This window comes from Phlebotomus papatasi, chromosome 2 (assembly GCF_024763615.1).
Source record: "Phlebotomus papatasi isolate M1 chromosome 2, Ppap_2.1, whole genome shotgun sequence".
Taxonomy (NCBI): Eukaryota; Metazoa; Arthropoda; class Insecta; order Diptera; family Psychodidae; genus Phlebotomus; species Phlebotomus papatasi.
The window spans coordinates 95,296,424-95,311,725 of record NC_077223.1 but is presented as its reverse complement, the minus strand read 5'-3'; the positions used below and the strand labels follow the sequence as shown (position 1 = coordinate 95,311,725).

At 33.6% G+C, this 15,302-nt stretch overlaps 1 protein-coding gene across 2 annotated transcripts in view; it reads right to left on the bottom strand.

Annotated features, from left to right (window-relative positions):
• The window catches only part of LOC129802524 (semaphorin-2A), a 610,443-nt gene that overhangs the window by 423,270 nt on the left and 171,871 nt on the right, over window positions 1-15,302 (bottom strand). The window contains exon 2 of one of the 2 annotated variants that reach the window (XM_055848428.1): window positions 11,582-11,864. The exons of the other annotated variant lie outside the window; for it this stretch is intronic. Within the exon in view, the coding sequence (XP_055704403.1) occupies window positions 11,582-11,762 (181 nt within the window). The 5' untranslated portion in view covers window positions 11,763-11,864. The remainder of the gene's footprint in view (window positions 1-11,581; window positions 11,865-15,302) is intronic. 2 annotated transcript variants of the gene reach the window in all.

The window sequence follows — 15,302 nt, the reverse complement described above, 5'->3', positions numbered from 1 at the left end:
TGCAATCGTCGAATGCGGGCTTTTTTTATCAATGGCTCGTCATAGTGATCGCAGTGGATGTATAAAAGAACTGGCAAAATACTCTAACTTCGTGATATGCTCGATCTTCGAAACTTAGACGCCTTCTAAATTATTTTCACAGCAATTTTCTCAGTCAGTTTTTGTGTTTACGGGTTTATAAAACGATTTAAACCGATTCATAACTTCACTTCAAAATTTGCCAAAAATTGCCCAATAGGATTGCATTTAAATTTTAAATAAACATTGATAATCCATGATAATCATTATACTGATTCTGTGAGATTTGAATTAATTCAGGCTTTTTCGGGATCCTACGATCTGTAAGCTAATTCTTTGCTTGATCCAATTAATTGAAAACTACGGTCTTTAGAATCGTTTTAATCTTAATCTAGAGAATTCGTTGGAAAGAATTGAGGAAAAAATCGATGTGAAGTTGCAATCAATCAGTCAATCAATCAACAAAAAGAAATCCCAGCAAAACCCAAAAAGAAGAAAAAGACGTAAAATTGTGCCAAATATTACAAAAATTGTGGAAAGACAATGTAAAAATAGTGCCCTCCTTTCCTTTTATGAATCGTTATAATCCTGAGCAAAACCCTTAACGAGTCTCAGGGAAAAATTGCAAGACTGGACCATTTATGAAGGCTTGGCAACCGAGCCGAAAGCTCTGGAGATAGTTGATGTGTTTCCCTGAATAATTGTGTTGTCCCGGGCCCTGGAATAACCAATTTTTGCTCTCAGGAGCCTAGAACTCGGAGCTTCAATCTCCTTATTTCATAGTCAACCCAAGCGTGCCTCTACATATTTCCCTCCCTCGTTCCGTTTCTTTCGTACATTCATAATGGGAAATGGCATATAACTTTCAAATAAATAACCGTTAGGACTATTGTAAAAGAACCGACTCCTACTATTGTTTCCTCCCGTCGACTTCTGGATTTCCCTATTGTTGGTTGGAAAGAATGTTTTAAGCTCTTTATTACCGTTTTTTATTATCATTTAATTAAAAAATGGTGAGAATAATGAAAGATTGTCAACTTATGGATGGGGTCATCGAAGACCTGAAGTTGCTATCTGCAACTATTTGGTCTCTAACTTCGATGACGGTCAATCTGACAAACAAAAAGAAACGGCATAACAAAATTCTTCCTGGAGCCTAGGATTATATTCTTTTGAAATATGGTTCTCTGAGAATGGAGTCAGAAGTTTGAAAATTTAACTTAAATTATATTGATATTAAACATTGTTTTTTTCTCTAAAATCTTAAGTAATACAATAATGTATCATGCAGTGTAAGTATAAGAGTTTTAGTGGATTCGTACAGAAAATGATGTCTAAGATAAAAGATTTTTTACAAACCGAATTAATTACATCCCGGAATTATGCGAATTTTCGGAACCGAAAAAACGCACGAAAAGGCAATTCACTGAGAAAAACGGACGCCTCTGACTTGAGCTATAAGAGGTCAGAGTTTGAAAATTGTTATTGTTTTGGAAAGTTCTCATGGAATACTACAACAATTTTTACACCCCAACTTCATCCGATTTAATCGAAGGTCCGATCAATCGAAAAATCGATTTTAGAAATTTCGATTTTGAGTATTTCGAAAATTAGACGATGCTTTTTTAAATTTTATTATGTTGTAGCTGGAGTCAAGCTGGAGCTGGAGTTCCAACGGTGGATCGCACTCCTCCCTCGATGTTCCCTGACCCGAGCTATAATCGAAAATGTCTTGACTGGACAGTATTTTCGATGTTTATGAAGCGATTTCGATGAAATTTTAGTATTATGTTATATCTGAGATAGAGACTTTTCCAACGATAGGTCCTATCTTTCTCTACACCAACTCACTGTACCCCGACCCTTACCATAACCAAATGGACCGGACTCTATCTCTAATGCTTATTAACCGATTTTAATGAACTTTTTTTAAGTTTAAGTTTAATTAAAAATTGTAATAAATCGCTCGTTCAATTGTTTAAAAGAAATGCAAAACAAACAGAACCTTTAGGCCAATATTCTTTAATAAATTGATAGAATATTTAAAAATTATACCTTAGTAAAAGAAATTAAAGTTTTATTTTGAGAAATAAGCATAGGGAGAGTTGGGGCTACTTTGAGTTATACCGGCTATATTGATATACGATTTTTTCGCTAATTTATAAAAGAGACTTGGCTTTAACGTAATGTAATTTATCTATAAATCAATTGAGGAACTAAATAAAATAACTAGTTAAATAAAATAACAAATAAGAAATTTGAAAACACTAGGGAGAGGTGGGGCTACTTTGAGCAGTGGGGCTATATTGTTTTACGATTTTTTCGCATATTTCTAAAGGAAGCTGAGCCTTATATATAAGGCTCAGATATATAAGGCCTTATATATAAGGCTCAGCTTCCTTTAGAAATATGCGAAAAAATCGTAAAACAATATAGCCCCACTGCTCAAAGTAGCCCCACCTCTCCCTAGTGTTTTCCAATTTATTATTACTTTATTTACTTATTACTTTATTTTTTTGTTACTTGGTCATTTTTTGTTAAAAATCTTAAAAGAGAGAACCTACATTTGTGTTAAACGATTTTTCATACATAACCGCAGTTCCATTTTGTGTAAATGCTTTATAATATCAGCAAAGAAATCGGTGGTATAACAAGAATGTACATGTACGTGAGATAAGATACTCAATAGCGTTCAGTGTGCAATAAAATTTTAATTAAATTGTTATTTGTCACGACGGTGTCTTTCAAATATTCCACCCATGAGGTCTTCATACTGGATGGTCTGGATGGCTCTTGTGTGAGCAATTGATCATTTTCCAGTCATGAATTATGAGGAAGTTTGACCCAAATATCAGCACTGTGTCACACTACTCGTACTCCCGAGTGTAATTATAAGGAAAAGTGATATGGGGACTTCACCCACGCATTTGCGATAAATTCTCACTCAAGACATTCATATTGAAAGTGATACTTGGTTGCCAGAGAAATTCTAGGTTATACAATCTCTGACGCTTGAGATTCCTCAAAAATCTCGTGGTAAGATCGATGAGAAATTCTGTAAATTCCACAAATTATGCCCATTTGTCTCTTATTCAGCTGAATTGTTTGAGTGTTTCTAAAGAAAGCGTTCTTGCTATTTTATCTTACGTGTGATCTAGAAAAATTCAGAGATTCTATCATGAATGGTATATTGTGCCAAGCCATGTCTTAAGGAATTTTGCACATTTTCCATATTTTGGTTATATAATCATCAAATTCGAATATCTTAGTAGGGTTTAACTTAATACTAACACAGTAAAATCTTATTTTTTATATAAAAAAGACATCAGTCCAATTTTTCGTCATTAAAGCTACTATCGCTTTATCTAATAGTAATATTTTCATGACCGCTTCATACTATCATTTCAATGTACTTGATAAGAGTTCATCTTGTTTATTGATTTTATTCAATGAATCATTCCATGTGATAATCAGGTAAAAATAAGTATAGCAAAACATCACGATTTTCGATATAAAAAATAAATAAATAAATAAATAAATCAAGATGAAAGACCATTTTTTTTTGGTTCAAAATTTTAGAGTTGTTACATTAAATTTTTTACGTATTTTAATTTACATGAATTCAATATAAAATACTTTAAAAAGATCTAATTAAGAGATGAACTGGAGAAATATAAATTAATGGAACTTTACATCTAAATAATAAAAGTTGTAAAATTGAGGTACCGTCGTTGCGGGTGACTTTGCACTCGGGGGGTGACTTTGCACTCTGCTGTTCGTGAGACTTTGAACAATTCTAGCACTTATTGATAGTCTTCGCCGATCCAGTCTACCATGTCAAAGTATATAGGGATATGTTAAGTACCAAGTAAGGTACAATGATCCTCAAAAGGATTCTTGTAGTTTCAGTAATAGTCAATGAAATCCTAGTATAGGGATTTTGTCAAAAAACGACTCCGCGAAAAAGTTATCTGAAGATGCAATTCCAAAATCGATTTCAGAGAAGTAAATTGCCCAAATCTATTCTAAATTTATCTGGCTAGAATAATCCACTTCGATTTTGTTCATTATTTTTAGTAAATTACTTTTTTTCACTATAATCTTCCTAAGAACGCATGATTTATATTATAAAATTGCTTGTAATGGACTTTCTTAAGCTTTATTATAGAAGTATTTGGCCAAAAATTATCCAATTTTTTTATAACTTAAGATAAAATGACCGAGATCTACAAGATGGTGTAGTCGCCATCTTGATTTGACGATTCTGTCCGCCATTTTGAATAAATGTCAAAACAGAAAAATTATCCGATTGAGCTGAAATTTTAGTATGTTCCGGCTGATGTCAAGACCTTTTCAGAACATATATAAAATCCGACCTAGGTCAAGCGATTGTCTGGATACTGGGTCTCTAAGTTCAAAATTTTGACATTTTCATGAATGCAGAACTACGGAGAGCTTCTTTTATCGAAACCTTCACAAAAAAAGGCAGTATTATCGTTAGGTGATGAGATCTAAATAACAAACAACAAGAAAATTAATGTTTTTCTTTATAACAGCATATTATTTGAAGATCTGAAAAACTTTTGCAAAGATGAAAAAATAAAAAAATAAATAAATGCACTTTTCATTTATTTTTTTTTAAATTATGTAAGAGTAAATAAATATATAAAATAAAAGCCTCAACCATTTCTAATGGTTACTGAGGCATTTCGTTTAGGTTTCAAAATTCAGGATTAGAAAATAAAGATCGCCAAAATGTGAATATTTCAAATTTTCAAACTTTAAGCCTCTGTATCAAGGTAAATACTTGACGTAGACCGGAACATACATACGTTCTGAAAAGGTCTTGATATCAGCTACAACATACTAAAATTTCAACCCAATCGAACCTGTTTTAGATTTTGACAGTTATTCAAAATGGCGGACAGAAACGTCAAATCAAGATGGCGATCATGTCATCTTGTAGATCTCGTGCATCTTACCCTTAGATATGAAGATCTTCATTGTCGTTTATTATCAGAAATTGTTGATTTTTTAGTATTTATTAAAAAGTGCAAAGTCACCCGCACCTTATCCCCAGTGCAAGCCTTTTTTCTTGATTTTTTTAAACATAGTAAAATTTTATAAAATTAATGTTAGTGACACAAAATCCATTCATTAACAACTGAATTCAAATAATTTTACTCAAAAACCCCCTCCCTTCACTTTAACTATCCACTTTTAGAGGGCAAAGTTGAAAAACAGCGAAAAAACGTGCAAAGTCACCCGCAACGACGGTAAATAAAAAAATCCCATAAAGATACTTTAAATTTTAAAAATCGCTCTTTTTTGAATCTTTTATTTAATACTATTAGTTGATAATAGAGAAAAATGTAATAAATGAAACAAAAAAATGAAGCTACTTGGGGCAAAATGTAGTAGGGGGCACCTTTGAACTGGAGCAGCTTCGAAATTGAGTTGTTTCCTCCTATTTTAAAATAGAATTAGGCCTTATAATGATGTAATTTAGCTTCCTAATAGATTTTCTGAGCTAAATTACCTAAATCTGTAGAGCGTACGGCCTATTCGACACATGTCAACCCTGTTGACGGTTGTATCCCACCAATCCAAATCGTTTATTCCTTTTACATGCCCAATCGTGCTCTTATTGCTTATGGAAATTAACATCAGTACTTCAGTGAGTAAGCATCAGTCGCCGTGGACAGTTCACTCTCAGGAAATTGAAATAAGGGTGATAATGGGTGATAACGTCAGTTCCCCATTTTCCTTCTAAAATTATTTAATTTTATTTAGGTAAGCCCCATCTGGGCATACATATCATAATAAGGTCCAGTTTCATTTAAAAACAGGAGAAAAAGCCCAATTCCAAAGCCTTCCCAATTCAAAACAACCCCACTTTTTCTTAGCCAAAATTCCAATATTCGATATGATGAAAAAATCGAGGCTTGAAACTCTTACCTTACGGTGCTATCACACTAGGATTTTCACAGTTTAATTTTAAATTCAATTGAGCCAATTGAGCATTATAAGATTTCAAGAATTTACTTGAAAATTCTCACAGCCAGGACACATTTTGCAAGAAATTTGCTCAATTTTAAATAGTGCCGCAAGATTTTTTATTGTGAATAACTCCGGAAAATGTGTGATAGTCGTGATAGTACTTAAAATGTCTTATAAGTCATTAATCTGTTATTCAGAAGGATCACTAAGGCCAGAAGAAAGAGTTGTAGGCAAGGGGGCTCATGAAGAAACTCTCATACAGTTTTGTTGAAAATCTCTATGAAGTCATCTCAACTGCGATTTCTTAACACATCAATTTCTTCCGAATGGCTTTGGAGGAATTTAGGAAATTACTCCCGATACTGAAGCTTCACTCCCGTACAAGTTTATCACTAAATCACTGTACTTATCTTATTTTTTTGCCACAAATAATAATTAATTATGAGTGAATAAATTTAATAAGAACAACTTGATTCAAAAGGCTACTTATTTAACTGCAATAAAATTGAAATTAATGAGCAATTTTAACATTTTAATTTGCTGAATTCAAATTTAATTGAGCAACAACATTTATACTATTTTAGCACGTTTAAACATGTTTTGGTGGGCCAAGTATTAGTTTATATCAATAAATGAGCGAAAATATATAATTTCAAATGATTTTTAATGCAAAATAATGCAGATGAGCAAGTTATCTGAAAATTAAATTGAATCTACAAATTGAAAAAATCCTGGTGTGATAGGACGGTTAGATAGTCTTCACAACCGTCAAAAAAACAACAATTTTTTTTATTTATTTCATTTTATTTCAATGTACCGGGCTTTTATTGCAATTTTGTACATTGTTCAGTTTACAAGTTTATTATTCAGTTTATAGTGTTTGGTGAAAAATGTCCATTCAGACGTTTCAATCATTTGCACCGGGCGGGACTCGAACTCACAACTGTGACAGTCGAGCCAGGGATCACACCGCCCAAGAACTGAACGCTCTTACCAATTGCACCACGGACCCCCTACAACAAAAATTTCAATTGAAATTTTATTTTCTGTACGGTAAGAGACCAATTTTGACCAAACGATTTTCCAGAAAAATTCGGATATGATTTGACATGAAACCGTTGCACGTTTTACGATCCTCTAGCTTTTCCTCTCGAAGTTCTTTTATTGAAAATTCCCACTCTAGGTAAAATAAATCAGAAAGCACGATATACAATATAGAAAATATCTGGACTAAAAGCGACATTTACTTTTATCAAAAAGATATTTGAGAAAACGGCACGAAACGCACGTTTTCATTCGAGATAGAAGAAAATGTTCTTTGGCAAAGTTTTATGGGATTAAATTTTCAAAAAGACTGTCCCGATTAAAAATCTCCCAGGTGGTTTGGAAGTTCTTAAAAAAATTAAATATCGATTTTTCCATTTTTCCATAGTTCCTCTTTTATGGTAGTGGATTGTGAGAAGAATGAAATTTTGTGTCAAAAATCTTAACTAATAAAAACATCACGAGCCCTATTTATGTATTCCGACAGAGTTCAAACCTTCATGCAAAACTCCAATATTAATTAAATAACATTATATTGAAATTAATTATTCCACAAAAAAAATAATTATCATATTTCCAATTGAATTAAATACTGTTCTTTTATCTGCCCGAAATATTGAACAACAAAGTGCCCACAGACGTGTTTGTTAGTTGATATTCATAGTGTATTTGATGTTGCAGTGTGGTAAAATTTACCAAAAAAAATCAAGGGTGTGAGCAACAGTGGCGGGAAAAATGGAAAAATTGTGTATGAACAAAATATTCTGGAATATTATCGCTGAAAATGTTGCTGTTGTGACAATCTTGGGGATGGGAAAATGTGTGTAATCCCATGGAATGAACTGCGTGTCTCTTCTCACGATGAGTTCCACTGACGAACAACGATGTAATTTAATAAAAATTTTATGTCAAAATAATCCAGTGCCGGGAAATAAATTTTGTGTGTGTGGATTTTTTTTGTGCCATGAGAGTCTATGGAGATCCTGAGAATGGTGTTCCAACCATGAGATCTACTGGAGTGGGTTGCATGAGGAGGAACTTCCAAGGAGTGGCGCTTCCAAAACCAACTACGTGATCTGCGTTTTCATGATTCGCATGCGAAATCTTTTCCTCTCTTCCGACAGAGTTCTAGTTCTTTTTTTTTTGCCCAATCCTCCCTCCCATCATCTTATATGTGGTGTGTCAAAAGGAACACGCTGAGATGAACAAGAAAGTCTTCATGTCACGAAGGAGTTTATTTTCTCACACCCTACACCCTACCTCTTGCCACAGTAAACTCAGGCCTCGTCTTACTATCCAAGATACAACAAGTCTAAGGGGTACATGTACAGATAGTATGGTAAGGTATTCTTGTACTCATGGTGAATATCTTATGTATAAGGGCAAGGGACTGTCTTCTGGATCTAGATGAATATGATAGTTCTACTTAAGATCGAACGGAAGATGCAAAGTAGGGACTTGAAAAAATAAATCCGTCGTACTTCAGTTTTGGACTTTAAAGATTGATAAGGTGAGCAATTAATCTTATGTTTTCCGCGTTTTACATACCGGATTTTAACGCCTAGATTTAACAAGTTTTATGTGTTCAAGACGCTAGATTTAGAAGCTATCTCTTTTAGAGTTTAATTCAAACATAATTTGAACTTCATCACTGTATTAGCTCTATTATATTCAACTAGGTACCTCAATTCTATAATCTTATTAAATGTCGGTTTATTCTGAAAGTTTAGAAACTTAAAACAAATTATCTGAACGAATTCAAAGCTCATACTTTAAAAACTGATAAACCTTAAATCGACGAACTTCCTATAGTCATAGATTGTGTATCAACAAATGCTATAAATCACGTACGGAAACATATTGGAGTGCCCTTCTTCATTAGCCTTCCGGAATAGAGCCCAATTGCCTGTTCACGGTTAAAATTCGGCTGAGGGGCTAATTCTTATACGCTTTCGGGACAATCCATTGCGCGTTCTCCACTTTATCTACCGGTGGGAACTAGTGATATAATATCTTTAACCCTTTAAGGACGAGAAGGTCAAAAATCGGGGGGCCAGAAAAAATCACTTTTTCTAACTTTTTAGAGCAAAGCATAACTTTAGCAGATCGTATGAAAAATTTTATTTTTGGGTCACCGGTGACCCAATCGTCCTTAAAGAGTTAAAGTTAAACGTTTTAGCAACTCTCAAAGTCACCAAGGTCACCAACGTAACTGGTTCCGTTGTTTTAGAAGCCCTAGAAGAATTTTCTTCAGGACGGGCCCATTGAGCCCATCCCTCCAACGCTCCAACTCTTGTAGCCTCGTCGGTCGTACTTCAATTGGGCGTTTTATTATTGATTCGCAAGCAATTTCGAGGAGACGTCGACCTCGATTCAGATCAAGGACAAGGTGGCTGAATCAAATTCAGAATCTTCACCTAGGAGTCCCTTGAGATCGAACCCGAATATCGTCCTGAAGTGACAGAGGATCAAGAGACGTGGGCTGCAAAACTGAACGTTATGGGCCCGCGATCCGAATAGGGATAGTCGGTTAAAAATGATGATGATGATTCAAGATCTATTTTCCTATTTCAGGATCACGCCTATACCCGTGTAATGAAAAAATTAAACCCAGAATAAACTATACCGTTATAACCTTGTTCGCATCCGATTTCCTGTGAGTTACTTCATGTTCCATACGGGTTAAACGGGTTACCTTTGGATTCTCATTGGTTTCAAATATTTTACGTAGGCCTTTCAAATTTACAAGTGTCCTCTGTGAATTCTGAACAAGGAATAATTTATTTCGGCGAACTGAAATCGGTCAGTAAGGATTAATAACCCTTGAGAATTCACGGAGGACACTTGTAAATTTGAGAGATCTACGTAAAATACTTGGAACCAATTAGAATCCAAAGGTAACCCGTTTATCCCATATGGAACGTGAAGTAACTCACAGGAAATCGGAAAACTTAAGTATAACTCCCAGAAAACTAGGGATAAACTATAAGGAAGGCTTGTAAACCCGAAAAACCACATAAAGCCCCCGGTGAACTCATGCATTTTTTCGGAAAACTAGGAATTTAAATCACTTTCAGACGTATTAATTATGTCTTGAATACGGATTTTCAATCCTGCGACTGTAGAGGGCATAAGATCGTTTTAAGATTACAAAACTTCATAATCTTAATGAACTTCTTTATGAATTAGAAAACTTATAACACAGGAAAACTTACGACGTAGAATTTTTTTTGTAGGTTTTAGTGATAGTAATTCGTAAAGATATAATTTTCACATCCTTACCCTCTGTTTTTTACCATCTAATGGTCATTACGAAGAACTATATCTCTTTGTCTCTTTGACACTTTATGTGTTAAGACGTACATTTTTATTTAGGATGCACTCAAGGATTCACTGACCTAGGCGACCTAGGTAATTGTATAATTATATGTTCATCTAATTTTCGTTACTAGGAATCAGCTGTGATCTACTACTAGATTCCTAACTAGTAGAATACAGCAGAATGAGTCAAAGCAAAGGTCCTCGAAGCTTGCCCAATTTTCTCCAAGATGCCTTCTAAAAGATATCTATAGGATCGAAATGTTGATTTTATTAATAAAAGAAAAACATGAACTATGGTTGCGGCATTACTTATGGCCCGTACATACGGCCTCCTAGCAAAAATCTTCAACTTTTGGCACAAAATCATTTTGAAGAACCACAAAATTAAGAATATTTGATCTTTTATGATTACATCACAATTTTTTTGATTTTCAAAATCATTTTCTGACAAAAATTGCCTTGAGACCATAAATAATGCCGCAACATCTCACTGATAGCTGCGTTACCAAGATTGAAAGAACATATAGGGGAAAGTACTCTCCCTTCGAACTACCTTCGAATAATGTGAATTTTCTTTAAGTTCTCCTAAGAGACTTAAACATTTCTATTAAGTATTAGTTAGCTTATTATCAATTATTGATAATTATGTAATAATAATGTGGAAATCTTTTAGGAAAAGTAAAAGAAATTCACATTATTCGAACACTGAGAGAAATCCTAGAAAGTTAAAATAACATTCCGGAAATGTTTATTATGCAGTATTGATCCGAAATCGGTGTAAATATTATGCTTTTTAGGTGTATTAGGGATTAAAGTTATCCTTTTTCATGTTAATTTTACACTTAAAAAGGTGTAAAATTAACATTAAAAAATGTTGATATATTTTGATACCTAAAAAGTGTTAAAGTTACGAGGAAAACAAGTTATTCGCACCCCCTTTTTGTTCTCAGTGAAGGCATGAACGTTCGAAGGGAGAGTACTTTCCCCTATGTGATTGAAACATTTAAAACAATCTGAAAGAGGCTTCTCTTTCAACTTCTAATTGAGTAAATAGCCAGGTGAGTTAAGATCTTGTTAGATCATCGTTAAGTTCATTTTTGATTTGGTTTATTTTATGTGCACCACCCTTAACAGGATGGCAGGTCTTTTACATATTTTAATACATTCCACCTTTAATATATCGACTTAAATGTCTCACCTCTATGATGCCTCAAATGATGCTGTCCATTGGTGTTCCCACAGCACGGCTGCTCATAATAGAAATTCCACGTATTCTCGTAGTCACTCTGTGCTGTATCAACCAGCAAGAGTAGTACCATGAGGCAGGGTATAAGCTTCCAAAGTACCAACTTGTGCATTTTTACAGGATTTTCACTCATTTCTCTTGCCTTTGTGACTCTTTTTCCTTGCACAATTTATGGCCTTTATCTGTATATTAAGGAAGAACTCCTGTCTTCTGCACTCGTTTCAGATGGTACTCTCTTTTGGTCAAAAAAAAAGAAGAGGAAGAAACCATGCAATTACTAATTATTCTAAATGGGGATATAGAAACAAAAGAGAATTTGCATTAAGCAAATAATGAATTTCCGCGTCGAATGAATTTCAGTTGGTGCTTATCACCCACTAATATGACCTTTTTAATTCAATTATTGTGCTCTGTATATATTGAATTTTCGTGCGCGCACGGGGAGCTGTTTTGTATGCATCCGAAACATGAAAGTGCGTACGCATAATGATAATTGCAAGCTGTCGAGAGTGGATTATTGCTGAAAACAATATCTCAGGTTTGGTGCAATTTGAACAAATTCTTCTCGCGGGACCAATTACTATTGAAAATTTTCGGTGTGGACAAGAGATTTCGCCGAAAACTGAAACAGCCACTGATTCTCGTGAGTAAATGAAGCAATAAAGGTGAATGGTAGAGATGGAGGGAAGGAGATTGGTTCTCTGGAGAGAAAGAGAGAATAGTCTGTGTATGTCTTGAAGATGGAATCCATGGGAACCGGTTTCTGAAGAATTTTGAACCCAGAGGCCAATACACAGGTATACTATAAATACAGCAAAAGGTGAGGTACCCACCTTCCCAACAATTCACAAAAGCACCAAAGGTACCAAATGCAACTATTTCCAAACCAACACTATCAACCAATTGTGCATACAATTTATCGTTTGCAATTTTACAAGTATTATATACCATCGAAACTTGGCAGTGATTCTCAATTGGCCTGTTGCAGATGGAAATTTATCCAAGTGTGAACTTATTTGAATGCCAAGATTATAAAATATTGAGCCAGATAAGATATATCGCAAACGATACCACATAAATGTCTCAGATATTGTCGTATGTGAGAGAATTGAAAGAATTCACCATTTATTTCTCTACACATCGAGAGGCCTTTTTTTTCACTTTCAAACGTGATATATTGCAGTGACTTGAAACATTGCTGAACAATTTTGACCCCGTGAACCTACGCAAAAAATAAATAACACTTTGATATGCCATCAAGCTTCTTGTATATACGGCAACTTTCAACTTTGCACGACAATCTCCATACTGTGATTTTATGTTTAATGGATAAACAAAGGTGAGTTTCTAAAAAGTATTTTGTGTATAAGTACAAAGAGTAACTCAGTGCTTTTAAATTTAGATTATTGTTTCTACACTGAGAGAAATCCAAAAAAGTCAAAATAACATTCCGGAAATGTTAATTTTACCCTGAAGTATTGATCCGAAATCGGTGTAAATATTACCCTTTTTAGGTGTATTATGGGTTAAAGATACCCTTTTTTCATGTTGATTTTACCCTCAAAAGGTGTAAAATTTACATTAAAAAATGTTGATATATTTTTACACCCGAAAAGTGTTAAAGTTATGACGAAAAAAAGTTAATCGTAGCTTCTTTTTTTCTCAGTGTAACAAAAGCGCATTTGAATTTTCAGATTTGTACTATAACCATGATCTATTATAGAAGTTTCATGTAAAAACATAAAAGACATAGTATAATCGAAAACTAATAAACAACCAGAAAACAACTTTTCAAGATAATTCTTATGAATAGGGTGAAACGAACATCTATTGACACCGTACTCTGTACTATTGGAATACGAAATTTGAGCACCTATTCTTATTGAAAAACGTAGATTAATAAAAAATGTCATATTACTTAAATTTTATTAGATTAAATTAATAAATTTCAACATTTTAACAAAAGTGTCAATAGGGGCTCCCTGCCGAAAATGTATTCCTTCGACCCTACGGATATTGAAGACTTTTAGAAAAGTAAAAAAAAACACGTCAAGTGCATTGTAATGAAACTACTTTACTGAGCGGTGCGCAGTTATCAAAATGAAATTGTTGGATGGAATGGACTCAAGACTCTCCATTTTAGACTCAATAGCACTCCGGGAATGTAATTTCACTCACAATTATCCCAAAATCCTGTTAAATTTTTTCTTTCGTGTCCTAGATTTTCCAAACGAAAACTCCGATTCTAAAACACCTTAAAATTAAGTCACTGAGTTAAGAACTTCACTGAGTTAGTGAGAGAAATCCGAAAAAGTTAAAATAACATTCCGAAATGTTAATTTTACCCTGCAATATTGATCTGAAATCGGTGTAAATATTATGCTTTTTAGGTGTATTATGGGTTAAAGTTACCCTTTTTCATGTTAATTTTACACTTAAAAAGGTGTAAAATTAACATTAATAAATGTTGATATACTTTTACACATAAAGAGTGTTAAAGTTACGAGGAAAAAAAGTTAATCGCACCCCCTTTTTCCTCAGTGTTATTAAATACTTAATAAGTACACTCTGAAAAATAATCGAGTAAAACTTACTCGAATCGATATTGAAATAACTCATTTTCCTTGTGATTTTCGAAGAACTATATTTTAGAGTTGATTTTACTTCTGTTTAGGTGTAATATTCTGAAGAGTTGTTTTTAGCTTTTTTTCCCTAAAATTTACATGACAAAAGAGTGTAAATAACTCTTTTTAAGACTGAAAATAACTCATTTTAAAAGTTGAAATAACTTGTTTTAAGAGTTAAATCTTTTTTAGTGTTAAAATAACTCTTTCAAATCCCAAAATGAATATGTTTTACAATTTTATGTTTTTTTTTATTTTATCATTTTCTTTATTAATATTTTCTTGAGGTCAAGTTTCCTATGTTCCGAGCGAAATATCACGTATGATGCACGCACATGTCTTCATGAAACACTGTTAGGCATATTTCTAGTTGATGTTCCTTATGAACTTTGTCACACGAAAATCTTCTTGACTGAAGTATATTCTTAAAACGAAAACGCTTAAGCATATACTTCAGCCGAGATGAAATTTTACATCGGAAAAGAGTAATAATTACATCGATATCCGACGAATTCATTGAACTCGCACGAAGAGTTGTTTCAACTATACTAAAATTTACAACGAAAGAGAGTAACAATTTCATCGATATTCTTAGAGTTAATTCAACTCTGCCATAGAGTTGTTTTAACTTTTCAGGTTTTTTCTTAATGCACAAAAGATATTACCTGGATGATTAAGTTTTTTAAAATAAATTTAATTTATTGACATATACCCCTCCTTTTCGAAATAAGTCGTACGTTTGGAAAAAAATCGTATTCCGAAATAAGTCATACGTTTGGGAAAAATTGGGATTAAGGGAAAGTTTGCCGGTAAATGTTTTGTATATCAACAATTATCTCTTGCAAAGAACTATTGCTAATGTTCAGAACTAAAATTGGGGTCCAGTCTTGATGGTAAGTTAAGGAACGAGTGTCTTAAAAATGTCTTATTTTTGCGTTTTATTTTCAATCAAAATTAAGTGCAAAATGGTGAGAGATAGAGACTTGGGACCTTCGGAGGACCCCCCAATAAGTTAACCCTGGGACCATTAATATGTCCCACCCCTCTCT